Source organism: Coturnix japonica, chromosome 3 (genome assembly GCF_001577835.2).
Source record: "Coturnix japonica isolate 7356 chromosome 3, Coturnix japonica 2.1, whole genome shotgun sequence".
Taxonomy (NCBI): domain Eukaryota; kingdom Metazoa; phylum Chordata; class Aves; order Galliformes; family Phasianidae; genus Coturnix; species Coturnix japonica.
In genome coordinates, this window is record NC_029518.1 from 71,093,417 (window position 1) to 71,121,245 (window position 27,829).

A 27,829-nucleotide genomic window follows, 5' to 3' on the forward strand; every position below is an offset into this window, starting at 1 on the left:
ACTCTCCTAGGAAGAACTTCCCTAACATCCAACCTAAATCTTCCCTCTTTTAACTTAAAACCATTTCCCCGTTGTCTGCTATTGTCAGCCTTTCCAAGAGTTTACTCCCCTCCTGGGAGTAAGTTCCCTTCAGGTATTGAAAGGCTGCAATGAGGTCAACCCGAATCTCCATGAGGGCTCCACACCTGGACACAGTACTCCAGATGGGGCCTCACAAGAGCCGAGTAGAGAGGGACAATCACCTCCCTATCCCTGCCGACCACCCGTCTCCTGATGGAGCCCAGGATCCCATTTGCATTCCGGGCTGCCAGAGCGCACTGCTGGCTCACGTTGAGCCTTTCGTCCGTCAGGACCCCCAGGTCTTTCTCCGCCGAGCTGCTCTCAAGGACCACTCTCCGCCTGTACAGGTGCCTGGGCTTCTTCCGGCCCAAGTGCAAAACCTTGCACTTTGCCGTGTTGAACCTCATTAGTTTCACCTCCAGCCTGTCGAGGTCCCTCTGAATGACATCCCTTCTTTCCGCCGTATCGACCGCAGCACTCAGCTTGGTGCCATCAGCGCACTCGGGCAGCGCCGTGGCTGGGTTGGTTAAAGCGCCTGTCTAGCAAACGGGAGCTCGTGGGTTCGAATCTTTCGGATGAGCCAAGGAGAGGCGGGGAAGGCAGGGGGCGGGGCTAGCGGCGTGGGGGCGGAGCTAGGACGGAGCTCGCAGCCAAGGGGCGGAGCTATGCCTGACCCTTAAAGCGCCGGAGATGTAGCTCAGTGGTAAGTGCGCATGCTCGGTAAGTATGAGCACCCGGGTTCGATCCCCGGCATCTCCATGGAAGGCGCGCATTGTTTTTAATCGCTTCTCGGCCTTTTGGCTAACATCAAGTGTAGTGTTAGTCACGGAAGAGCTGATGTAGTTTAACTTTCATGCAAGGATTGCATTTGATATAATTGGAAAAATTATTGAACTACTTCATATTGAAAACTATTTTCAGTGTTAAAACTACTGAACTTTCTCACCAGGAGAGTGGTGAGGCCTGGAACAGGCTGCCCAGGGAGGTTGTGGTGCCCCGTCCTTGGAGGTGTTCAAGGCCAGGTTGGACGGGGCCCTGGGCAACCTGATCTAGTAAGGTGTATGTTTGGTGGTGTATGTTTGGTACAAGATTTTTGTTAGCTATCCAACTAGATAAATCTAATAACTTGCTTCTAGCCTATTGTCTCGCTCCAATTTACAGGAGGGAGGCAAGGTTCTTTTATGTATATACCCGGCGTGAGATTAAGAAGCAACGGTTCAAATGTTGGCCAACCAGTTTATTAAAGACCTAGGTGTTTTTTTAGGGAGACGGGGAAGGGAAGGTAGGCGATAGGGAAAGTAGGAAATGTAAGCAAGGAGTCTTTGCAGATAGCAAAAGAGATATAGTCACCACCGTGGGTCCAGCGAGGTATACAGTAGGTCCGTTAATCTCAGGAACTCATCTGATCACCGCGGGGATGGAGACAGCCAGGGAGCTCCGCAGCAAGCCGGTCCCGGGGTTCTTCCGACAAAGTTTTCCCCCTAGGGAATTCTCCGTCAAAGGTGTCTTTGGGAGTTTGTCTCCAAAGTCCCCGGTTTAGCGAGGGCCTTTTATCCCCCATTTCGGTGGGAATTTTCCCTCTTCGAAGTTTGGGAATAGCAGCTCAGCATTTTTGGTGGAAATACCAAACTTCCAAACAAACAGGCAACCATTCTTCGAAAGATGATTTAAAACCAACTTTTGTGGCATTCCTGGCCCACAGATAAGCCAGCAAGGACGGGGGAGGAGGGTGTCTCTATTGCCGGACACAAGCGTTATCGCCTTCCGCAGTGGTCCGCTCCTTCGAGCAGCACCCCTGAGAAAAGACTGCTCTTCCTGTTTCTGTTTACCCTTGCAATTGTAATCAGAAACACTATGGCACATTGGCACCCACCATTCGCCCTCCAGGATCAGTCAGAGTCTTATCATCAGGAAGGCCTCATGAAGCAAGCTTTGAGACAACAAAAGAAAACCAGTTCTGTCTTTCACACCTATTCCCTAGTGTAGCCACCAAGTCCCTCCTTTACCTAGCCACTAATTTCCCCAAAATATAATCGAGGATTCATTAAGGTTGGAAGAGAGCACCAAGATAATCTCTTTAGACCAACCATCAACACATCACCACCATGTCTGCTAAACAACCATATTCCTCAGTGTCACATCTACCTTCTCTTGAACACCTCCAGGGATGCTGACTCCACCATTTCACTGAGCAGCCTGTTCCAATGGGCTACCACTGTGAGTGGTAGTGTTTCCTAATATCCAACCTGAACCTGCTTGCCTGGCAGGGCCACCAAACATACACATTTACTAAATCAGGTTTGCCCAGGCCCCGTCCAACCTGGTCTTGAACACCTCCAAGGACGGGGCATCCACAACCTCCTGGGCAGCCTGTTCTCAGGGCCTAACCACTCTACTAGTGAAGAACTTCCCCCTAACATCCAACCTAAATCTTCCCTCTTTTAACTTAAAACTATTTCCCCGTGTCCTGCTATTGTCAGCCCATTCAAAGAGTTTACTCCCCACAGCAAGGAAGACATTGAAGTGCTCAGGTCTGTCCAGAAGCTGGTAAAGGGTCTGGAGCACAAGTCTTGCAGGGATAGTTCCATTTGGAGAACAGGAAGCTCAGGAGACTTTATTGCTCTCTATAATTCCCTTAAATGAGGTTGTGGTGTGGTGGGAGTCAGCCTTCTCTCCCAGGTAACAGCAAATAGGACAAGAAGGAATGGCCTCACATTGTGCCAGGGCAAGTTCAAGTGGATATCAGGATAACTCTTAGAAAGAGTGGTGAGTGGTGAGGGATGCAGTGGAGTCACTGTCTCTGGTGATGGTTGAGAACCATGTGCATGTGGCACTGAGGGATACTGTTTGTGGACATTCAGATCTGCAGGTAGAGAGGACAGCATTCTCCTATTGCCTGAGTCACCATCCATGGGGCAGGGCTGCCCCCCATCAGCTCAGCTGCCCAGGTTCCATCCAACCTGGCCCTCCAGCCCCCTCCAGAGATGGGCACCCGCAGCTCTCTGGGCAGCTGCGCCAACTCCTCACCGCCTCTGAGTAAAGAACTTTCCTCCTCACATCTAACTCAAGCCACCCTCTCTCTGTTTAAAGCATTCTCCCATGTCTATCACTCTACTAAGCAGTTGCTCCCCGTATTAAGTGGACCTCTATACACTGCTGTCTTCTGGGGTAGGGAATTAATCTCAGGAGCATTTTGTAACAAAAATAAGGGCAGAGACACACTGCTCCAGTTGAAAACACAGGGTGTGTGGCTGTACTCAGTTCCCTGTATCCCAGGGAACCGGGGGCCTTCCACAGCTTCCCCACTCCAGATGGGGCCTCACAAGAGCCGAGTAGAGAGGGACAATCACCTCCCTATCCCTGCCGACCACCCGTCTCCTGATGGAGCCCAGGATCCCATTTGCATTCCGGGCTGGCCAGAGCGCAACTGCTGGCTCACTTGAGCCTTTCGTCCGTAGGACCCCCAGGTTTTCTCCGCGAGCTGCCTCTCAAGGCGCACTCTCCGCAGCCTGTACAGTGCCTGGGCTTCTTCCGGCCGAGTGCTGCAAAACCTTGCACTTTCCGTGTTGACCTCATTAGTTTCACCTCCAGCCTGTCGAGGTCCCTCTGAATGACATCCCTTCTTCCGCCGTATCGAACCGCAGCCTCAGTCTTGGTGCCTCAGCGCAACTCGGGCAGCGCCGTGCCTGGGTTGGTTAAGCGCCTGTCTATGCAAACGGGAGCTCGTGGTTCGAACATCTTTCGGATGAGCAAGGAGAGGCGGGAAGGCCAGGGGGCGCGGGCTAGCGGCGTGGGGCGGAGCTAGGAAGGAGCTCGCAGCAAGGGGCGGAGCTATGCCTGACCCTTAAAGCGCCGAGATGTAGCTCAGTGGTAATGCGCATGCTCGGTAAGTATGAGCAGCCCGGGTTCGATCCCCGGCATCTCCATGGAAGGCGCGCATTGTTTTTTAATCGCTTCTTCGCCTTTTGGCTAACATCAAGTGTAGTGTAGTCACGGAAGAGCGCATGTACTTTAACTTTTCATGCAAGGAATTGCATTTGATATACATTGGAAAAATATTGACTCACTTCACTATGAAAACTATTTTCCAGTGTTAAAACTACTGAAGCTTTCTTCACCAGGAGAGTGGTGAGGCCCTGGCAACAGGCTGCCCAGGAGGTTGTGTGCCCGTCCTTGGGAGGTGTTCAAGGCAACAGGTTGGACGGGGGCCCTGGCAACCTGATCCTAGTAAAGGGTGTATGTTGGTGGTGTATGATTTTGGTACAAGATTTTTGGTTAGCTATCCAACTAGAGATAATCTAATAACTTGCCTTCTAGCCTATTTGTCTCGCTCGCAATTAACAGGAAGAGGTTAGGCCCTGGAACAGGCTGCCCAGGGAGGTTGTGGATGCCCCGTCCTTGGAGGTGTTCAAGGCCAGGTTGGTCGGGGCCCTGGGCAACCTGATCTAGTACATGTGTGTGTTTGGTTGCCCTGCCAGGCAGGGGGTTGGAACTACATGATCCTTGAGGTCCCTTCCAACCCGGGTCATTCTGTGATTCTGTGGGACTAATACGTGAGATAGGAAGGGGTTGATGCAGAGAACTCTATTATCCCAGCGCCTGGTTATGGCTGCTGCCCTCGGAGCCGACCAGCCCTGCGCACCAGCGTGGTCAGAAGCCAGCAGCGCTGCCAGCCGGTCTCCAGGCCGGGTAACACCGTCTCCCAGCTGCAGGCGGCGCTGCGGTGGGAGGCAGCGGATGCAGCGCTCGGCCGGCGGAAGAGCAGCCGCTTCCTGCGCGGGCAGTTGGAGCTGCTGTGCCGGCATGGCGTGCGGGTTCCTGCTGGAGATCCGGCGGGGGACGCAGAGCGCCTTGCTCGTTATCCGGTAGCGCGGGGACTCCGCCACCCCCCTTCTCTCCCTCCCTCCCTCCCTCTTGTTGGGGCTGAGCGGAGCCGGCACGTTGCGGGGCTCTGGGAATCGGTTCCTCATGCGGGGTAAAAAAAAATAGTAATACGAAACCTGTTTTGCCTTTCCAGCGAGGCGAGCCTGCGGAACCTGCCGGCCGACATCACGGTGGAGCCGGGCCGGCTGGAAGTGAGGAGCGGTGCTGCCTGCGGGGCGGCTGCGCTGCCGCCAGGGGTCAGCCTGGCTCCGTCCTCCTGCCGCGGGCTGCGGCTCCTGCCCGGAGACGGGCTGCGCCTGCGGCTACGGCTGCGCGATGCTCCCCTTGCCCCGGGTAAGGCTGAGCGCCGGCCGGCGGGTGGTGCCGATAGTCACGACTTCTGAGTGCATCGGTGGCGATCTGCTCTATAAAGCAGAAGTGCATGAGGTGACGCAGGGAGGGAAGCTTGCTGAGTAACTTCTGTGTGGGAGTTTAAGAGCTGTATTCAACTCCCTCCTCTCCGTGTTTTCTGCCTCCTGTTTCACATTTAGTAGCTAAAAATGCAGCAATATGACTTATTCTGGTTATAATGCAGAAGTTTTTGAATGGTCGTTTATATAAGAAAGTTTTGTATAAGTTTTATGTCTTATGGAATTTTGCAAAACTTGTCTCTTATGTGTCTGGAATGTCTTTAAATGCCTTTCATTGGTGGTTGCAACCTAATTCTTAAATACTAATGACCTTTGCTGAGAATATACTTTGACGTCAGAAAGTGGAGAACTCAAAGTCTGTTTATGCATAGAGTTAGGCTTATGCTTTTTCTTCTGCCTAGTGCTATTTGTTATTTTATTTCATTTTTTAATTTTATTTATTTATTTATTTATTTTATTTAGAAACTTGTATTTTTGGCTGTCTGAGCTCTCTCCTGTGACTGCATTCTCTTCACTGGCCTGTAGAGGGTATTGCCGACTGTTCATTGAGTGGTACCACCACAACTGTGTTATCTGACCTGGCTGAGAATTGAAGACTGCTGCCTTTTTTTTCCACACACCCAGATATATTTTTGTTGTATATTAGGAAGTACCGTCATATGGCAGAGACTTCTTTACACAAGAGAAGCATTGAATTTTAGGTTGTACAGCCTTTGTTGTGATTCTCATCTCTGACTGAGAGAATACACACAATTAGAATAATTATTCACAAACTGAATTCCTACCCTGCAATACTAGGCATGAGGTGGCAAGTTTATCCAAAATCTCATTACTTACTTCTATAGGTAAATAAATTAAGGTTGTTTAGAATGTCACTGTTTTGCTTTGTTTTTTAGATTCTTATCTTGCATAAGAGTGAAATTCTTGGAAATATTTTTATGTATGAGTGAAAACTTTGCACAACCTTGAAGGTTACTGTCCTCTCTTGTTTTAGAATTGGCTTATCAGCTTTGGGAAAGACTGAAACCACAGAAGAATTACATCCTTTACTGCCAGTCCTGTGGGGATGTCATAGTAAAAGAACGGTAAGCACTGCACTGTCTTGCACTTAGAATCATAGAATGACTTGGGTTAGAAGGGACCTCAAGGATCATGTAGTTCCAACCCCCCTGCCTGGCAGGGCCACCAAACATACGCATTTACTAGATCAGGTTGCCCAGGGCCCCGTCCAACCTGGCCTTGAACACCTCCAAGGACGGGGCATCCACAACCTCCCTGGGCAGCCTGTTCCAGGGCCTCACCACTCTCCTAGTGAAGAACTTCCCCCTAACATCCAACCTAAATCTACCCTCTTTCAACTTCAGTACATTTCCCCGTGTCCTGGTATTATCAGCCTTTTGAATAGTTTACTCCCCTCCTGGATATAGATTCCCTTTAGGTACTGAAAGGCTGCAATAAGGTCACCCCGCAACCTTCTTTTGTCCAGGCTTATGTCAGTAGCTGCCATACTGATCGATGTTTGTATTATTTTCTCTAGTTTGATAGTTAAATGATGTTTATCTTGAACTTGTTAGTTGAGAATACCTTGAAACGCTGCTACAGATGACTAAAATAAAAATTACCTGAAGTAACTTTTCATCATTTATTTATTCTTTTTTGGCTTAGAATATAGAAGTAGCTAACTAAGAGCATATGGTACGTTGCCCTGCAAGGTTAGGGAAATCGGAATTCTTTTTTTTGGTTGTCGGCAGTGCCTCAAATAAGACATTCCTTTTTGTGGCTGGACTTTGCTGTGCATGGAAACAAAAAGCTGAAATATTTTGAATTGCAAATATTGTAAATAAAAAGTCCAACATGTTTTTAATTTTCATTGATTTGAAAATACTCCTAGTCTATAGCTGACAGCTCTGCTGTAACTGAGGAACCCTGTTCATTGTAGGGGAGTTGGCATGGGTGACCTTTGATGGTTGCTTCCAAGTTGAAATGATTCTGTGAAAACTGTAACCTAGACTTCTTTCTTCCTGTGTACTTCAAGGGATCCTTTTCAGTTCTGTCTGCTCTGTTATGAATTTTGTTCAGTCACTGTGCTGTAGTTATAGAGTAGCTGGCCAGGATGGAGGTGTTGTCCGCAGCTCGCTCCTTCTATCTTTTAGGCAAAGCTGGCTTCCACGTTACTTTGGAAGTGCTGAATTTGGAAAGTACAAGAGCTGTATGATTTGACCTTCTCTGCTCCTTACAGACTGAATCACAAAATGAATGAATCATACAATGGCTTGGGCTGGAAAAGATCTCAAAGATCAGCTAGTTCAAATATCCCTGCCATAGGCAGGGCTGATAACCACTAAATCAGGCTGCCCAGGTCTCTATCCAATCTGGCATCAAACATCTCCAGGGGCAGTTGTAGTGGGATTGCTAAGTCATGACTTGGAACGGTGACTGAGCACCTGGTAGGTGCCAAGGCAGGGCCAACCCAGGGGAACTCAGGTGCATGCGATGTGGAGCCAGGATCCACTCCTTCATAGACTTCATTTAAGGGTTGGCAGTGGAGGTAAGGGTATCTCACTGGAGATCCCTGCCTCCCTGAGTCTTTCTAAAGGTAAGCATGTGGGGTTTTTTTGTTTTGTTTTGTTTTGTTTTTGTGGCTGCTGCATTTGGGCTTAAATTCACTTGCTGTATTGTAGGATTTTGCTGTCCTGCTATCATTGCTATGCTTTCCATTGCATTATAGCATTACGATGGGGCATTCACAACCTCTTTGGGCAGCCTGTACTAGTGCCTCAGTGAAAGACTTCCCTGGATGTCTGGTGTATATCTCCCCTCTTATAGTTGAAAACTGTCCCTTTTTGTGCTGTTACTATCCATCCATGTAAAAAGCTGATTTCCCTTCTCCTTGTAAACTCCTTGTGAGTACTGGAAGGCCACAATGAGGTCTCCCAGGGTCCTTCTCTCCTCCAAGCTGTACAAGTGCAGGTCTCTCAGCCTTTCTTCATAGGATGGGGGGATCCATCCCTTTTATCATTCTTCTGGTCCTACTCTAGATCAGCTCCACATTTTTCCTGTACTGGGGCCCCAGGCATGGGCGCAGTACTCCAGATGGGATGGACACTCCTCTTTTGATGCATTTCAGCATACCGCTGGCCTTCCAGACTACAAGCATGCTGTATTGCCTCATTTTTAGTTTTTCATCTACCGGGACGGGACGCTGAAGTCATGCTCCACACGGCTGCTCTCAGTGAGTTCTTTCAGTCTTTATAGGTATTTATGGTTGCCCTAACCCAAGTACAACCTCTTGCACTTAGCCTTATCGAATCTCATAAGGTTCACAAGGGCTCACTTTTCAGATTTCTTCAGGTCTCTTTGGATGGCATTTATTCCATCTGTTGTAACAACTGCCTCTCTGAACTAGGTGCAGTCCACAAACTTACTGAGGATATACTCAGTCTCATCACTTATGTCACTTACAAAGATTACTGGTCCTAAGATGGATCCACTGGGGCACGTAACTTGTGACCAGCCTCCATCTGGACAGAGAGCCATTGACCACAACCCTCTGACTGTGACTGTCCAGCCAATTCCTTATCCATTGTCCATCATTTGAACCCACATCTCTCCAATCTGGAGATAAGAATATAGTGTAGGGCCATGTCAAAAGCCTTGCAGAAGTCCACGTAGTCTGCAGAGTGAATGAGAACTTTAATAAAAAGGCGCTGCATTTTCTGGGTCTTGTGAGGAAAAATTTTGACAGCTTCAGCTGGATATTTATAAAGTGACAGAGACACACTTGCAGCCTCTTATGGTCTGTGTCACTCCTAATACTCAAAATGGTAATACAGATGTAAATCAGCAAACTTCTTTTTCTTTCTTGACATACATAAATATTTGTGGTTGGCTTGAACGCTAAGGAGGGAGGGTTTGGGGCTTTCTCTGATGAAATGTCTCATCAGGAAGTCTAGCAGTAAGTCTTTGATTGTTTATAGTGTAATGAAACTTGTAATTCTAGTCAGAAGCATTTGCTTTCAAAAGGTCTTGCGCCTTTTATATTTTCATCTTGGAGTGGGTGTTTCCCTAAATTTCAGCACACCAAATTCTTATGCATGGAACATATTTTGGTTCCACATCCTACAGTGTCACATAATTCGAACTTTTAGAAAGGGGAGAAAAAAGACATGATAATACATCACATGTAAAGCATTTCTCCTTGTGGAGGATTTCTGACCCCCTTGAATGTTACCTCTGAAATATCTTGACTGAGGTAAGGATAGAAGGTTGGAGCTGTGTGGCCAGCAGTTTCTGTTTCAGCTCTCTTGTTCTTCCAAAAAAAAAGACAGTACTTTCAGAAATAAAATTTATTATTCACTGCATAGTCCAGAGACCTTGCTAATGACAACATAGGTGATGGAATTGAAGGGAAGTTGCATAATCATGTAAGTGAGAACTTAATAAAGTGTGTATTGTTTGAAAAGCGTCGGTAATAAGATCAACCTGATATCTAGAAAAGGATATCTTTACAAAGAAATTGAAAGAAATGGAATTTAGTTTAGATGTCTCCTAGGAGACATAAGAGTTGTCTGGTATGTGCATAGTTGCTGCAGCAATGGTAGTAATGGTCTTTAGCTGAAGCAAGAGGTTTTTAGGTTAAAATGAAAAAATGTGCTCTAAAGCTTGTTTTTTTTACCACTAGAGATAGGAAGTCTGTGCAATTTCTATCATTTTAAAGAGTAGATTAGAGAAGTATGTCTGGAATGGTTTCAATGTTGTGAATCCTTCCTTTAGACAGGGAAATGAACTAGATGAGAATTTTCAGCTCAGTCTTCTGTTATTCCCTCTTTGTTTTCTGAGATCTGCTGGATTAGTCTGTCTCCCTTTAGGAGTCTTGATGGCTCTTCTGTCATAAGGGTTATGCTCTCTGCTTCTTCCACATTATCCTCACGTTATAGGAAGTGGTTTAGATTTTTTTTTTCCCCCTCATAATTTAAGAGTTGCAAAGAATTTGGGGTATTATATTTCTTTCTCTCCTTACAGTTATACATACATACAGTGTGAGTGTAGCTCATAAATAAAATAATTATCTAAGACTCTGTAATGTACTAAAGGCTGAATGTTGTGAAAAATCACAGAATTGTGGGGGCTGGAATGGACCTCCAGAGATCAAGTCCAACCCCCCTGCCAAAGCATGTTCCATACAACAGGTCGCACAGGTAGGTGTCTAGGTGGGTCTTGAATATCTCCAGAGAAGGAGACTCCACCACCTCCCTGGGCAGCCTGTTCCAGTGCTCTGTCACCCTCACTGTAAAGAAGTTCTTGCACATATTCATGCAGAACTTCCTGTGCTCCAGTTTCTGGCCGTTTCCCCTTGTCCCGTCTCCACACACTGCTGAAAAGAGCCTGGCCTCACCACTTTGCCCCCCACACCTCAGATATTTATAGACCTGGATCAGGTCCCCTCTCAGTCTTCTTTTCTCAAGGCTAAACAGACCCAGTTCACTTAGCCTTTCTTCATGAGGAGATGCTCCAGGCCCTTCACCATCCTTGTGGCCCTCCGCTGGACTCTTTCCAAGAGATCCCTGTCTTTTTGTACTGGGGAGCCCAGAACTGGACACAGTACTCCAGATTGAGGCCTCACCAGGGCAGAGTAGAGGGGAGGGGGAGAATCACCTTCCTTGACCTGCTGGCCATGTTCTTTTTAACACACCTGTCATGTTTTTGTGATGTTTATACTAGAGGGTAGTTCTCCTCCGAGAGCTGAGTACTCGGGATGCCGCCATTCCATGGAACTGGAGCATGAACCTTCCAATGATCCATACTGCACATGATGTTATGATGTGGAATATTGACAGCAACATCTCAAAGCCATAACACACGCCCTAGAATGCCATTGGCCTTTTTGGCTACAAGGGCACACTGCTGGCTCATGGCCAAGCTGTTGTCCACCAGGATGCCCAGGTCCCTCTCAGCAGAGCTCCTCTCCAGCAGATCATCCCCCAGCCTTTATTGGTGTATGCAATTATTCCTCCCTAGGTGCAAGACTCTACACTTGCTTTTGTTAAACCTCATCTGATTTCTTAGTGCCCAGCTCTCCAGCCTGTCCAGGTCTCACTGAATGGCAGCACAGCCTTCAGGTGTGTCAGCCAATCCTCCCAACTTTGTATCATCAGCAAGCTTGCTGAGGATGGCCACTATCCCCTCATCAATGTCATGGATGAAGATGTTGAAGAAGACTGGACTCAGCACTGGCCTCTGGGGGATGCTGCTTGTTACCGGTCTCCAACAGGACTCTGCATTGCCAATGACAACCCTCTGTGCTCTGCCAGTCAGCCAGTTCTTAACCCACCTCACTGTCTACTCATCTATCCCACACTTCCTCAGCTTTGTTGTAAGGATGTCGTGGGAGGCAGTATCAAACGCCTTGCTGAAATCAAAGTACGTCCTCCGCTCTCCCCCCCGTCCATCCAGCTAGTGACAACATCATAGAAGGCTACCAGGTTGGTTGTGTGTGACCTCCCCTTGGTGAACCCACACTGACTACTCCTGATAACCTCCTTATAAATTGATTATTAAGAAATTACTGTTTAAATTAGTCCCAACTCAGAGCTGTTTCTGAAGGGCAGATTAGCCTCACTGTATTAGATGCTTTCAGAGGGAGACTATGTATCTAAGTTTCTCTGGTTAGATAACTGCCTTAAAGTAGAAACTTAGCTATCAGTTATCAAGGTCATAGGTTTTCTTTATAGGCTAGGTTTTATTGTATTTAGCAACTTTAAGAGAGTCAGCTCCTGGTAGACTTCAGGCTTCTTTTTTTATTGTTGTTGTTTCCTGGAAAGCTAATTTCAAGTAAGTGTTAGCATTTTTCCAGTTCTAGAGACAGGATCTAGAATAAGGCTTCTCAACTCTGAATGTTGAAAGCCTAAAATAGAGTGGAAAAGTTATATTTTCTGTATAGCTCAGGTGGGAAGAACCTGTTTAGGAACTTCTTGCTGATTAGAGTAACTGCTTTTTGTTTGGCAAGTATTCAACATCTTGATGCAATTCACAAAAGGGGGTACTCCAAGCTGTGAGGGTAAAGAGAGTAATGTAAAGAAACTGGACTGCATTGATTTGCAGCCTAAGGTAATCTTTCTTTTTCCTTTAACACTTTAAAAAGTATTGCTGAGCAATACCAGCTTTTTGTTACTGTAATATGACAAATAGTACAAGGGAATGAAAACCTTTTTCAGTGTGAGTCCAGGCATTAGCACCATCTGTATAAGACTGGGAAGAATAATCAGTCTTTAGACCTACATCTGAACCATGATAATATCTCTGACAGTATATAAGACTACAAAGAGTGAAGTCAGCTATGCGTAGTGCCATAAGGTGATGTTACTCATAATGCTAAAGCTGGGCAGGAGTACCAGTTATTCCAAGTTCCATCTGCAGATGGGGCAAGCACAGTTTAAAACGTATTGTGGATTGAGAAAGAAGGAAGATTGTATACAGAGTTTTACTTTGACTCACTCAACAATACAGAAAGCACAGTGAAATGTGATGGGAAAACAGGCATCTTCAGAAAAGAGCAGTCTGAAATGCAGGAAATGGAAAGGAGGGTGTCTAATTGCTGCCCCACTGGCTTTCTGATGATTTGCAAGTTTTCAACTAGGAGCAGAATAGAGAAGTGATGTGTGAGGAGTCTGGGCAAGAACAGACAAAAATATGAGAGCAAAAATAAAGCACTCAAACTAGACAGATAACAAAACATTGTGACAGGCTGCATCTAGGAAATTGTTGGAGAACACACGGTTAAAGCTATTGTCTATTATTTTGGTAAAGAGGCAGATTTTTTTTCCCAATGCAGCAGTTTCCTAGAAAACACAGATTAAAGCAAATGTAAATATGTGGACAATATTCATCAGTGCTTTTAAATTCTTGATAAAATCATGTGTGGTGAGACCACAGAATGGCTGTAGAAACTCCAAGCATTTGACGTATTGACAATTGAGCATAATGACTAAGGTAGTATTTATATAGTCTCATGCATTTATTCCAGCTATCAGTGTGTTTTAGAACTTAAAACAATGCTTCAAAACTTTGGCTTTTAAAATCCTTAGACGCTGTGGGTAGCTAAAGGAAGGAAGTTAAAAAAAAATGGATAAAGAATGTAAAGTGTGGTATTGCCTGTGGCAGACACCTTGGTGTGTATAGAAACCCAGGAGAAGAGGATTTGATTTAGTGAGTGGGTTGGTTGGTGTTGGTTTGGTTTTTTTTGTCTGTATGTTTTGAAACTCAAATCTGAATATAAATTAAGAATGCATTGTTTCATCCTTTTTTCTTTTAATGGATACAGGCTGTGGTATTTGTCAGGATTTAGCTTTGTTTCAAAGTCTGGTATCTGACTTTCAGAGGCTTCAAAAGACATTCTATCCCTTGCTTTGGCAGCTTTATTTTGTTTTTCTTTTGTTTTCTTGTATATATTAAAGGTTGGTGCAAGGAAACTTTGCAGTAATAAAAATAACTGCATAATATCCATTGTTATATTTTTTCTTGACTGAGTAGATCTGTTTAATTTTTACCATGTGATTAGTTACAAGGAAGTTATGCCAAGTTCTGCTATATAATCGCTGGAGATTCACCCGTGGGAAAAACTTCATTGCAAACTTGGCAGGAAACACTTGGCCATTGCTTTCTCAGAATTCATCCAAAGAAGGAGAGTCAAGCACTTCTTTTGGAGAAAGTGCCATCTTTCCTTCTTGTAAGGAGTCCCATTTCTTTGTTAGTGTCTCAGGAAATAATATATGAAAATATTACTGTGTTTTTTTTTCCCTGTTAGGAAATTTCTCAGAGTTCTTCCTCTACCAAGTGAAAACTGGAGTGCTTTAGTAGAAGAGTGGTGTTGTCACCCTAATCCTTTTGCAAGAAGTGCTTTACACCCTCAGCATGACGACTGTTTTCTTGGAGACACTTTTCTGCTGTTGAATTCAAGAAATCAATCACATGTGCCTGAATCTTCCAAGTGCAGTTCAGAGACTGAACATCACACTTCTCAGAATGACTCTACCTCGGTAAAGTAGTTTGTTTTAATAATTCTTAAGGGAATGTATTAGATTTTTTTTTTTTTCCTCGTGAAACACATTGTTATCACTGGCTTATTTAACTTATAAGTATTACAAGGGTGTTTTGAAGGTCAGAAATAGTTGTTGGCATTCAGCTGCATAGAAGCCAGACAATACTCTGAGCTGTCTTTTAAAACAAGCACCGTGTCATGATACTGACCTGGGTATGAACCGTTTAATGATATAGTTCTGGAACCGAGTATTCCCTCTTCTACCCCCCAAAAAAATATCCTCAGTGGGGATGGTCAATATTTATTCAGATAGTAATGATAATTGGTTAGGTGTCTGTCAAGGGGCAGTGAAACAAAGCAGAAGGAGAGAACTAGAAGCATTGCTTTATTTTTTTTCCTCCAAATACGAGTGAATGCATAAATATAAATATTATCAAAGGGAAATGTGGGTTTTGTGTTTTTTTCTTTTTTTACTTTAGTATGATTTTAAAAAATCAGAATGTGTTTCAGATGTAGCTCCCTTACACTGGCAGAATGAAAGAAGAATGTTGAGCTCATTTGAGTGCTCTTTGTCTGGTGAAAAGGATCTGCCACTCCAGGCTGTAGCTGCTGAAGGTGACTTCTATGAAGTGCTTCAGGAGGAGATATCCATCAGCAGAGCCTGAAGGAGTAGGGCTACCATTTGGCTTAGAAACATCAAAATTTTGTTGTTGCTCAGGAAAAAAAAGAAAGTGTAGGCGTACTGATGTTTCAATAGTGAGATGAGGAAATAAAATGGATTGCTTTACTTGTCTTGGAAATCCAGCACTCATATAAAAGTCTGAGCAATAATTACTACTACCACCAAAAGAGCATCAAGGAATTTAGCTTGCATTTCCATTAAAATCTTTTCTGCTAATGTGCAGCTTGTCTGTATTTGTGCTAAGATTGATCCTGCAGTTATTTATTTATTTTCTGCCATACTATGTATTAAATCTGGTTGTTGAAGTTTTGGAAGCAGTTACTGCTTTGTGTGTCTGTAACAGCTGATATGCAGATTCCCTGCACCAAATTCTTCATCTGCTGAAAGTAACATCAGAGACACTGATTCTTATACAGTGCTGCTGCTTACTGTTGTAGGGGATTTGTATTATCTTTTTAAATCAGCAGGATTCCAGCAGATCACTTGCTAATGGTGTGATGCATCTGAGTGAGCCATCTGTTTTGAGAACAGTTCTGTCCTCTTGTCTGTATCTGCAAGTCCTGAAGCTGTGGTCTCTCTGGTTTCTTGTTCCGTTGTTCTTTGAAAAGCAGAATTTGGGGAAGGGAACGTAAGAACTGACATCCTGAAAGGATTTCAGCGTGAGAGAAGCAGATTAATCTGGATTAGCTCTTGGAGTTATTTGACAATTGAAGTTACGTCTTCTAAGTATTCTTAAGAAGGTGGATAAGTAGAAGATTTTGAATTTCCAAAAGGACAATGACTTCTGTCAGAGGTCCCCCAAATTAATTATCTTACATTTCAGTAGTCTCAAAAGAGATCGTGGAACAATGGGAACAAAGATGGGAAGAGGCAGTGTCTATGGAATTCATACTGCAGCCCAGAGAAAGAGGAACAGTCTGCCCAACATACTGCTAAAATCAATCAAAGAAATGTTTGACAGGGAAATGTTGCCTTTGAGGCAGAAACATAATAAAAAAGATACGGGACAAAAACCTTACTGAGATATGGGTCAAACCAGAATAATAGCAGAACTTTGAATGAGGGAGGAGGCTGTTTTCTGGCAGAAACATGCAATACTAATTTAGTGCAGTGAATCTTCAGATTGACTCTCTTGTTTTGAAGTCGAGAATTCTTCCCTTGTTTGTGTCAAGTCCCTCCTTCTACATCTTTCAGGCTTACAATGAATTCCAATTTGTGTTTTCGTATTTCTAGCATCGCTCAGTTGCCAAGCAAATGAGCAGAAAACTGTAAGATCAAGCAGAAGCTGGATTAATAAGGGAAAAAAGCCCTCATACTGAAACAGAAAATTCTTCCATAATATGAGAGTAATAGAAGCAAGATAGATTGCTACTGGCGTAAATGTTCTCATTTTATAGAATACCATTGTGGTCTGTCTCAGTATGAAAGTTCTTCTTTAATTGCATTGCAGTTCTTTGGAAAGTGTTTGCTTGTGACCAAAATAGTAGCAGGAATATACTAGATATGCTTAAACAATCTTTTCCAGCCTCCTGTGGGACCAAGACAGCATCCTTCCATCGCAAACATTTCTCACATCTATTAGTCTTCCAGTGTAACATAGTTTTTAAATGTCACATGGTTCTGCAGCATCCTAATAGTATCTCTTGGGGAAAATATTTTTCCCTGATGCCGTATCAAGGATCTTTAGGAATAGAAGCAGAAAATACCGGGCTGGTGATCCACCACCATCTGCAGGTTGCCGGCAGCTGCAAGTTATCAAATAGATATATTGATTTAATTAGCCTAGCTAAAGCTATTGCTTTTTCTGCTGAAGCGTGATACGGTGAGTTAGTGGTGGTTTATAGGTACGGTACTGCACAATTCTCAGCTAGCACCTGTAATCAGAGTCAGGAAAAAACATCCAAGTTGTAGCTTTCAACAAAGTGCTGCATATATAGTTTACTATGCAGCATTTGTACCATCCTCAAAATGCTCTTTCACACAAATACAGTTTCCTTAGCTTTGCTCTTCACATTAAGCAATGAAAATAAGCTGTTTATGTTTAAGCACAGGAATTAAGAAAGGAAATAACTATAAATATGAACCAGATATTTTTGTGATCTTCATAACAAGGGGGCTGCACTTCTGCTGTGGCTCTCTGACGTTTTCACAGAGGCTGCAGGGCTCTCCGTTGAGCTTTATTTGGACTCCTGGTTTATGAGGAGGGGGAGTTTGCTATCACAGTCTGTTACGAGCTTGGTAGAGAGTGCTGAGAATCGGGACTTTTTCATTGTGAGTTCAGATTTTGTGAGCCACTTCCTTGTTTTTTGGGGAGCTAAAGCAGTTCTTCCTGTTCATTTTAGTATTTGCATAGTACAGATCAGAGAACTCTTGCTAGACATTCCCAGCATCAAATCTTTCATTTGTTTGAACTATAGCATGACTTTGAGAAAGATGTCAGATACTGATCTAATAATTCAAATGAAGGCAACTTTATCACATTCTTAGTTAAACTGTTTCAGTGATTAATCAACCTGAATCTTTTCTGCCTACTTATAAAATTAAACACACTAAGAACTGTAACTGTATATCTCTTCTCCTGTCTATTTATTTTCTGGAAAATATTTTCGTAAGTCTTCCGATTATTTTTAACACTTTTTATAGGTGCGTTTTAGCAAGAATCATGTTACTAATTCTGGAGAATTATATTCTCTTATTAGCCTTGCAGTGGAAAAATTCACGTCCTGAAATAAATGCTGTCATTTACTGTTTAAGCGTGTGCTGTTGGACTAAACATAAGTTAATTGTCTGGATTGATGCTTATAGTTCATCTGTCTACCATGTGTAACTTCCCCTCTCATTGTAGCAAGAGGTACCTACTGAAAAAGTCAGTCCAACGTATGCACTTTATTTGTCTGTGGTCTCCTATATCACCTCTTCCATGGCCCCTGAATCAGAATGGATCAAATAATAACGTATTACTTAATAGTGATAAGGATAATAAGGCTTGGATATCCGTATAATCCGGAAGCCTATCATCTTGATTCTGAAGACAGTCTGTAATGGACATACCTCAGCATTTCCCTTCAGAAGATGAAAAGTGTACCTAAGGCTATAGGATACATTTCACACAGCCCTTTAAAGATAAATAAATTCTGTAATGTGATAGGCCGTGCAACAGCTATTTGTGTTCTGGACAGCAGTCTATGAGAGCTGTCTTGCATCATATATTTTAAAGCTTGAAGACTATAGTGGTGGCGATGAGTATAAACCATACTTCCCAAGAGGCGTGTGTGTATTTTCTCCAATTGGAATGTATGGAAACTGCAGGCATCTATTAGGCTACAGAAAAAGATAAATGCAGAGTGGAAATTCTCTAATCTAATTTGCACTAAATTTAGACAGTCGTAGTTAGACACATCCTGTGGTATGGTTTCTTAGGTTGATTCTGACTTGTTTGGATTTTACCAAGCCTGTGAGATGGTAGTTGTTCAACTACGCATAGGTGTTTTTATGGACTGTGTATTGAGTTAACAATTATGAAGGTATTTGTACAAAGATAATTTAGAGGTCATCTCATCAGATTCCAGAAAGTATGTTTTTTAACTTAGGAACATCATTGTGTTTGCCTCTACACGTTACTTCCAGGCTGAAGTTGTACTGTGCTACAGCCGGGTTAATAATCTGACAAAGAACCAATTCTGGAGTTTATATTTTATGTTAAAGTAGGAGTTGTGTTTACTTGTATCCTTTACTGATAATGTGTTTAAACGTGAACGCTGGAATTAATAGAATAGAGCTGAATCCACATCACTGTTCTGAAATACCATAACACATTGTACTCTTTAGTTCTTTCATAGTAATTCTGAATACTCTATAGAACTTTTCTGCTATGCCGAATGTTAAGCTGGTATTCCTACAACCCTGTTCACGGTGGTTAAAACTTTCTACTGAGTGATGGTAGTGTATGGGAATTGTTCAGTAACAGCCTAAGCCACTGATTATGCATCTGGGGAAAGGACCTGGTCAGCTGTGGGAGCCCAGGTGAAGGCAGTTCAGCTGTGTGACTGGAAGGAGTAGAGCCTGGCTCTGCCTCTCCATTTAAGGGCTGACTGCCACTGTGGAAGGATCTCTGGTTGGAGATCCCTCCCTTGTGGAGTTTTTCCCTGCAAGCCTAGATCCTCAGAGATGGGTGAGCATTCCTTTCCTGTTTGTCCCTTTTGCCATTCCACTCCTGTATTGCCTTTCCACTGCACTAATCTTTCTGACTGTAACAGATAGTCATGTTACAACATAATATTTTGTATATATAAATTAGGAATAGTTCTTGTGTGCTTTATTTTGCCCTTATTCACCTCATTACTTTATCATACAGTCATTGGATATTATGAGATTGTCTTGTTATCTGATGCAGGTTGTCCTGTGTGATTGGTAATAGTGCCAGATTTTAAAATTGGTATGAAACTTGAAATCATGTCAAAGTGTAGAAGACTGAAATACTCAATGCACATCTCTGTATATGTGAACATAAAGGGAACAGACTAAAGTACAAAGTTCACTGTACATTCCTGGGAGTATGTTAAAATTACACATTTCTTTTTCAGAATAACAGCAATGTTTAAACAATGTTTCTTTGTCCTACAGAAATTAAAGGAGAATACCAGAGTAATTTGTGAGCGCTGCAAGAAAACACTGGGAGAAACAGTATCATCAGGTATTGCATGTGCAATCTGAACTATACTTGACTGTGTCAGCTAATGAGTATTAGAGGTTAAAAACTGTACAGGAATGTTTTTTATCAGAAAAAAATGTAGTGCTGGTGCCAGTGTATGTGTGTCATTCCCTTCTGGAATTGCTCTCTCTGTGAGATGTTGAGCTTGACTTACTGCAGGGATGTTCCACATCTTGGTTTTTGTGGCGTATTTGCTTAATTCTAAAGCTCTGAAAAACAGGAAGTGTGGTTCCAGTTTAGTACAAATCCCAGTCGAATAGGAGACCTGACAAGTTGCAGATGGTTTCTTTTGTTATCAGTCAAAACAGAATAATGGAAAGGTTAATTCATAACTTATCTTGAGCTTCTAGTGCTTTGTTAACTATTATTGCTAACTGCAAGTCTACTTTCTTGGAAAGGAAGCCTCTCATCATTTGACAATGAAATTTTGAGATTCTTGGTTTTCTAAAAGCTGTTGTGACACTGAGTATTTGAGGCTTACTTGAAGTATTTGGAAGGTGTTCTTCAAAATACAGTTTTTAACAGGGGGATAAGCAGTGATAAGACTGTTTCTAGCAGGATTTTTTTTTTCTTTCGTTCTCCCTCTGCCCTACTGCAAAAGTGTGAGTCCATCTCTGTTCAGAGAATATAAAAGTGTAGCAGAAAATGCGAAGCCTGCTTCTGAAATAAGTCACAAGGAGACAGAAGACAGAGAAGTTTGAATAATTATTCTGTACAGAGATCTAAAATATACAAGTGTTAAGAAAAGCACTTTTAAGGTAAGACATTTGAAATCCTACAAAGTAAGTTGCAAGACTTCGCAAAATCAGGGGCTAGAAACGATCTTTACAGATCATCAAGAATTAATGTCCTCATCTAAGCTTTCAGGCAACTCTAGCAACGCATAGTTGATGTGATTGTTGGTGGAGGAGACAGGAAACACAGCATAGATGTGCAGGGAATTGTTCTGGACTCTGTATTTTGGTGAAGTTAGAAAGCTTATTGATTGTTTTCAGCGTATTTCAGCAGTAGTGTAGGAACTTTATGGAGAATTTGAAGGGCAGACACAAATTTGTTCTTCTCCCCATCTCTATTCTCACATACGCTTGGGCTTTTTTGGGGGGGAGGGAGGCGAAATTCCCACTTTCTATTTCTGTGGGCAAACATCTTCTCAGTGCCTTGCAGCCCTTGAATTGACTCAGTGGAGTCAATTCCTTGCTTAGGGTAAGCCTTCTTGGACAAGGCACAGCATGGATTAGCTCAGAGTTAACATATAATTTCTTAACAGTGAGGATAATTAAACAAACCATAATACTTATCTAGACAAGAGGTGGAGTTGCCAAGCCATTAGAATCATTAAAACAGGATTAAGTGTCTTACTGAGAATCATAGAATGAATTGGGTTGGAAGATTGTCTGGTTCCAACTCCCCTGCTGTGAACAGAGAAGCTTATTTTCATCTAGTTTTTATGGCGTGTCTGGACAGTTGTCAAATGAGGCAATCCATTCTACGCTTGAAATTTATGGAACTGATGAATCTTTACTATTGCTCTTATATTAAGGCTTAGTGGAATTAATTTATTACTTTGTATATGTAACTTTTTCTGCTTGCTATTCAGTTAGGCTGCACGTGTAGCCTAGACTTGGAGCCTCAGTGCAATAGTTTTTTACATTCTTGATGAAGACTAAATTCTGAACTCAAAAAACTTCCATAGTGCATAGTGGACAGTAGTTAATTGGCACCAGCAATCATCAATGTGTAAGACATTTCAGTCCAGGTGTTTGGGTTCTTGCTACTTTGTTTCAAGATGATTGTTCCTAGTGTTAAACAAGGATCAGTGTGAATGATAAACTGCTGATCATGTAGTTATTTCCGATCAGTCTTCTAGCAGTGTTTTCTTTTATTAGGTCTTTCTCCCACAAACCCTAACAGGAATTTGATCATGTGCTGCACGTCTTGGCTGTGGAACACGAAACTAATAATAGTGTAATTAAATATAATGATACAGTGACTTACAGTCTATTTGTAAAACAGGAAAAAAAAAGTCTTCATTCTTTAAAGATGTTTTTCATTTTAGATACTGTTAAATACTATGTCACTGAGGTGATTATTTGGCCATCTGAAGAGAATTTCAGCACAGTGCCAAGGTAAAAAATCAGATAAGTTGCTCAGTTATTTACATTCAGGAAAGGCTGTCAGCAACCTAGTAAAATTCCAAGTTTTTCAATATTTAGATACAACAAAGTGCTGCATTTTAAGGTAATATAGTCAGTATTCACTCATGCACAATTTTGTGTATTTAATGAGAGATTACAGTTTGTTGCAGCATTTCCGTGTTCAGCCAATAAACAAAAATAAAATACTTATTTGAATTATTTCAGTTTTTATGGCATTTGGTGACTAATTATTGAAATTGAAGATTATTATGTAGAGTTAAGTAAGCTTGTAATGTTTCATTGGAAGTGAGGCTTTTAAGTAATTCAATCTGTAGCTGAGATGGCACAGAACTTGATCCAATTATCTAGTATTATATACTTTGTATTAGTCACTGGCCTTTCTATTTGTGAATTATATTTGAAATATATGCATATTTCTGAACTTTGTGTTTTTATGTGTAAAGTATAAGGAAAAGTATTTACTCATCATTTGATGTTTGGAGTTGGTCAAAGTAAGGGACATAGAGCAAATTAGACTGCCAATCTGTTATAGTTCCTAGGAGATAAAGTGGCTTTGGTGGAGGCGAAGATAAAGAAGCTCAATTTCTTTGTAAAAATGGATAGTAGGATTGTAGTGGAATTGACAGTAGGAAGTTGCTCATACTTGCACTGCACTGGTATGAATGACCTTACCTGTGTAGTTGTAATTAAAATGTATGATGTGTTTCTTTAACAGGTCTCAATTCATACAGAGCATGGTTGCTCAGTGTCTTGTGGAATTGTCCTCAGCTAAAAGCACATTTAGATTCATCATAAAAGGTGACAATGGAAGGATTTATATTCTGGTAAGTTTTTTATCTTGAAAAAAGTTTGCTAGGTAAAGCAAAAGCTGTGTGTGCAAGCAAGGCAAAATAGGGAATCCACTCAGTACTTTTAATCAGCAGGTTGGTATTCATCTATTTCTAGGAAAGAAGGGCTCCTTATATGTAGCAGTTAATTGGGAGTATAAACACCATCACTCCCAAGGGTATTTTTCTGCCTCCTTTCCCCTGACTTTTGTTCCTGTGCATGATGTCCTTTGGCCAGTTCAGATCAGCTGTCTTGGCTGTGTCCCCTCGCGGCACTTTGTGCATCCCAGCCTCCTTGCTGCTAGGGCAACGCAGAAAGAAGATATGTCCTTGGTTCTGTGTAGGCATTGCTCAGCAACAATGAAAACAGCAGTGTGATACTGCCTCTGCTTTCATCCTAAATCCAGAATGTAGCATTGAACCAACTACTAGGGAGAAAATTAACCCTGTCCCAGTCAAAACCACAACACCAAAATAACAAGAATTTCTACTCAGAAAATATGGAAAGCTTAGATCTCAGCTTTGTAATACATATCTTTTTGTTCCAGTATTTCTTATCTTTAATGGCTACAAGTTCTTCAAATTGTATGGCATCTTTCATAAATGCTTTTTTAGATCAGGAGAAATTACTCATGTAGTCAATATATTGCGTTGGAAAGTGAAATGTAAACAATAATAAAATTACCGATCATACTTGATGATTTAATGCTGTTTGCCTATTTAGATAGTAACAGCTGAGTTCTTCAGACTGTTATGGTGGATGGGGATTTGAGTCTAGTGTTTAATAATGGGGGCTAGCTTAGCCTTTTAATGCTCATTAATAATCAATATGAGGTTGAGTTAGCATAGGGGCTAGCTTCTAATTGGAATCCCTTCCTTTTTATTAGGGATTATTTTTTTTGTGTATGCGTGTTTAACATCAAAAAGGCCTTATTCATTTCCATGGTGATATTCTGGGAAAAATACACACACCAACAGGTGTTCCAGAGTTACAGCTTAAGTCTTGGGACTCAAGAGGCCTTGTGGGCACAAGTGTAATGTAAGAGGTGTTTATACTAATATTTGAAAATTTAAAAAAGAGAATTGCTTAGGGCTGTGTAAGTACACAGACAAGTGGTCTTGTCGCTGATGTATAGTGGGCCGGCTGCTCCATTTGTTTGTATTGAAAATGAACCTGTCAAAGATTTCCATTTGTAATGTTTGTGCTTGTATACCTGAATGTATGCAGCCTAGGCAGTGTATGTAATAAATAAGGGTGAGTTCCTTCCTAAGTCTTTTTAAACATGTTTTTTAAAGCACGAGTTTTGTGCTCATTGTTCTTATTTTCTCTGTGTATATCACTTAACATTACACAGTTACCTTATCTATGGAGATCATAACTTGAGTTGCTTTTTAAACTGGTGATAACCAAGTTTTTGAATACTGTGTACTTAAGGATTTTTTTAAAGACTGAAAATAAATAAAACTGTGACATCAGACTAAAATGTGGTTCAGGCAGGCCTTCACATATGCTGACTGTATCATTTCATGGATAGGATTCACCGAGCAAAACTCTGAAAGTTACACCTTAATGAAGTTGATCTTTGGAGTAGGATTAGGCAAGTTAGCTTGTATTTTAGCAGTAAGTTGGAAGGTAAACAAAGAAAAGAAATGAGGCAAATGGAAGAGACTTGCCTGTCAGATACTGATCACATTTTTGAGGGTGTGAGCAGAACAAATTTGCCTTTGTCAAGGCCAGGGAAAAGGATGTTGCAGCAATCAAGATGTGATGACTACCTTGTTGATACTTAGCTAACCAGCTCTTTTAGAGAGTTGTATTCTATGTGGGGTATGAAGAAGATCGCATTTAATCCACATAGTTTAAATGTGTGTATAAATGAGATTTGTTGCAACTTGTTTCCAGACAACTTTGAAACTTACAGGCAGGATAATTTAAAAAGGGAAAAGCCACATGAAATTACTTCCACCTGAAGCTGCCATTTGAGAAAAGGTCTTCAATCTGCATTATGAATAAATTCTAAACTTTATCTGTCTTTGAAAGTCCTTTTCTTATTGGAGTTGACGTCAAAGGAATTTGGTTCAGCAGGTTCTGTTTTTATACAAAATAGTAGAAAGATTGTGCATTTTCAATAGAATGGTTGAAAGCACAGATGAAAATCTGAATGCTGTGCTAGCCACAAATAACATGCATAAGCTGCTTTGAGTCACTGCACTCAGCTTAGTGGTTGTTCATTCACAGCAAAAGCAGGATTTGAAAATTATTCATTCATAGTTGATAGTGGTAGAATGCTATGAGGGGCGGAAACAAGTATATAAAGTGTTTATTCCTTCCTTCTAAAGATTCAGTTGATTGTTTTGCACTGTGGGCTAAATTACTTATACAGGCCTGTGGCATTGCTGTTGAGAAAAGGACTGACTTTGGACAAGTGGTAGGAAGTTGCTGTCAGAAATCACATATCAGCACTTTTGGTAGAAGTACTTTTTACATAGTTCACATTAGAAATTAAATGGATTAATTCATAGAATCATAGAATCACCAAGGTTGGAAAAGACCTAAAAGATCATCCAGTCCAACCATTCACCTATTACCAATAGCTCCCACTAAACCATGTCTCTCAACACAACATCCAGTCTTTCCTTGAACACTCCCAGGGTCGGTGACTCCACCACCTCCCTGGGCAGTCCATTCCAGTGCCTTTCCACCCTTTCTGAGAAGTAATACCTCCTAATGTCCAGCTTGAATCTCCTATGCTGTAGCTTGAAACCATTCCCTCTGGTCCTGTCACTAATGACATGAGAGAAGAGGCCAACCCCCAGCTCACTACAACCCCCCTTCAGGAAGTTATAGAGAGCAATAACGTCTCTCCTGAGCCTCCTCTTTTCCAGGCTGAACATTCCCAACTCCTTCAGCCACTCCTCATAAGGTCGGTGCTCCAGACCCCTCACCAGCTTTGTTGCCCTCCTTTGAACATATTCCAGGGCCTCAATGTATTTCTTGCAGTGTGGGGCCCAAAGCTGGACACAGTACTCAAGGTGCGGCCTCACCAGAGCTGAGTACAAGGGGACAATCACCTCTCTGCTCCTGCTGGCAGCACTGTTTCTGATGCAAGCCAGGATGCCCTTGGCCTTCTTGGCCACCTGGGCACACTGCTGGCTCATGTTCAGCTGAGCATCAATCAATACCCCCAGGTCCATTTCCTCTACACAGTCTAGCAGCCACACTGCCCCAAGCCTGTAGTGTCACCCAGGGCTGTTGTAGCCAAAGTGCAGGACCTGGCATTTGGTCTTGTTGAACCTCATCCTGTTGGCTTCAGCCCAGCTCTCCAGCCTGTCCAGATCCCTCTGTAGGGCCTCTCTACGTCTCCCAGGCAGATCCACACTCCCAGCCAATCTGGTGTCACCTGCAAACTTACTGAGGGTGCGATTGCTTATTCTAAAGGAAGATACAGGAAAATTCTGATAGATACAACTCTTCCATAGGCTAATTGTAATGATAGTCACCTTCTAAAGAGCATCCAAAGGGGGCTTCTTCACAAGAAACTCTAATTAAAGCTAACTGTGGTGGTAATGGCCTTAGTATTTAGGATGCTTCTTTTCTGTCCCCATTTTCTCCACCATCTTCAATGTGCAACTTAAAGCGCTGTGTGTAAAAGCCCTAGCTGTATGTATAGAGGTATGTTTTGCAGCTCAGTTTATGAATGTGTACTTTGAGTTACCAGGACAAAACTGATAAATAGCCACTTGCTAAGTGTTGAGTGCAGTTGCCTGTTATAATTGATGTGTGTAAGCTAAATTGATTGTTCTCTCTCAGAACTTCTTTAACCATTCATCTCTATCCTTATTTGTGAAATTTTCACTGATATTCTGAGCTTTGATCTCTGGTAGACTGTGATTATTGCATTCAGTTATGACTTATAGTATATGTTCTGTTACCAGCGGCTTTTTCTCTCACTGTGCATGTCATATACCTCATACCAGTCTTACCTTAGACCGTTTTAATTACTATTTTTCTCATTGCATTTCTTAGCTCTATCCAGTCATAACTATATGTTTTGTAAAATTTCTTACTTGTTTGCTCTTCTAGTCTTTCAGTTCCCCCGCCTGCAGTGTGCAGTCATTCAAAATGATGTGCTCTAGTATAGAGAAAGAGATCTTAATAGTGAATGACCGTATTAATGCCTGGTTTTCTTCTCTAGGGACTGTCATATGTAACAGTGAAAATAAAATGTCAGTTTGCTGTTGTGTTGGTTTTTTTTTAACACTTCCTTAGAAACGGTTGTGTTAGTGTCAGGTGTTCATGGTACATCAGATTTAAGATTAGAGTGGAAGAAGAAATTAATTTCATCCTCAGTAACATAATTTATTTTTTTATTTATAGATATGGCTTTTAAATTCTGACACATTGCTGGTGGAGTCCTCAGGAAGTTCCTCATCCCACAGTGTCTTTACATTGTTTGGCGATAATTTCGTGCCCAGCTATGGACCATCGGAGATGTGGAATGCTGTCAAAGTTCTCTACCAGCCATGCACTAAGAACAGGAATAAGGAGTAAGTATGGCCTTTTCTGATCTCAGATGATGATTTTTTTTATTCATTTTGCTTTTCAGGTCAGAAATATTTCTTTGAGGTCCTTTGGAGAGTGTAGAGGTGTATGTACCTTTTCAGAATTACGTGTTTTACTCTTTTTTTTTTTTTTTTTTCCTTTTCGTAACAAAACGAAATAATAGTTTGGTTTGCCCTTAGAGAAAAATCTAGTGGTTAAATTTTAGCAGCGTAATATTAATGTGTAGAGAAGAGAGTAAAGCTGTTCTTAGAGGCACCTACATAAATGATACAAATAAAGTTATCTCCCTTACACGGGAGAGTGATTTTTCATTTATTTATTTATTTATTTATTTCCTTTTCTGAACTCACTGTGTACATTTAGAGCTTGGTCTTTTCTCCAGCCCTGTTGACAAAGAATATTGGAAAGATTGTGGTGCCGTGGATTCCAAGGAGGAGGAGTGGGGTCTGTCCATACTCTCTCAGACATGCTGTTCTGTGGCTATAGTTCTGGGCAGCA

At 42.2% G+C, this 27,829-nt stretch overlaps 1 protein-coding gene and 1 non-coding gene across 3 annotated transcripts in view; both read left to right on the forward strand.

The window, feature by feature from the left end:
• The first annotated feature begins 746 nt into the window (after positions 1 to 746).
• Positions 747 to 819, forward strand: TRNAT-GGU. The gene has a single exon. It is a non-coding gene; the product is annotated as a tRNA-Thr (tRNA).
• Positions 820 to 4,545: 3,726 nt separating this feature from the next.
• Positions 4,546 to 27,829, forward strand: part of UBE3D (ubiquitin protein ligase E3D) — a 73,071-nt gene continuing 49,787 nt past the window's right edge. The window contains exons 1-8 of one of the 2 annotated variants that reach the window (XM_015859013.2): positions 4,546 to 4,925; positions 5,078 to 5,277; positions 6,349 to 6,439; positions 14,158 to 14,389; positions 19,697 to 19,766; positions 21,841 to 21,910; positions 22,656 to 22,764; positions 27,146 to 27,315. In XM_015859013.2, coding sequence (XP_015714499.1) covers positions 4,633 to 4,925; positions 5,078 to 5,277; positions 6,349 to 6,439; positions 14,158 to 14,389; positions 19,697 to 19,766; positions 21,841 to 21,910; positions 22,656 to 22,764; positions 27,146 to 27,315 — 1,235 coding nt within the window. In that variant the 5' untranslated portion in view covers positions 4,546 to 4,632. Of the gene's footprint in view, positions 4,926 to 5,077; positions 5,371 to 6,348; positions 6,440 to 14,157; positions 14,390 to 19,696; positions 19,767 to 21,840; positions 21,911 to 22,655; positions 22,765 to 27,145; positions 27,316 to 27,829 lie in introns of those variants that run through there. The other variant, XM_032443707.1, reaches the window with a different exon arrangement.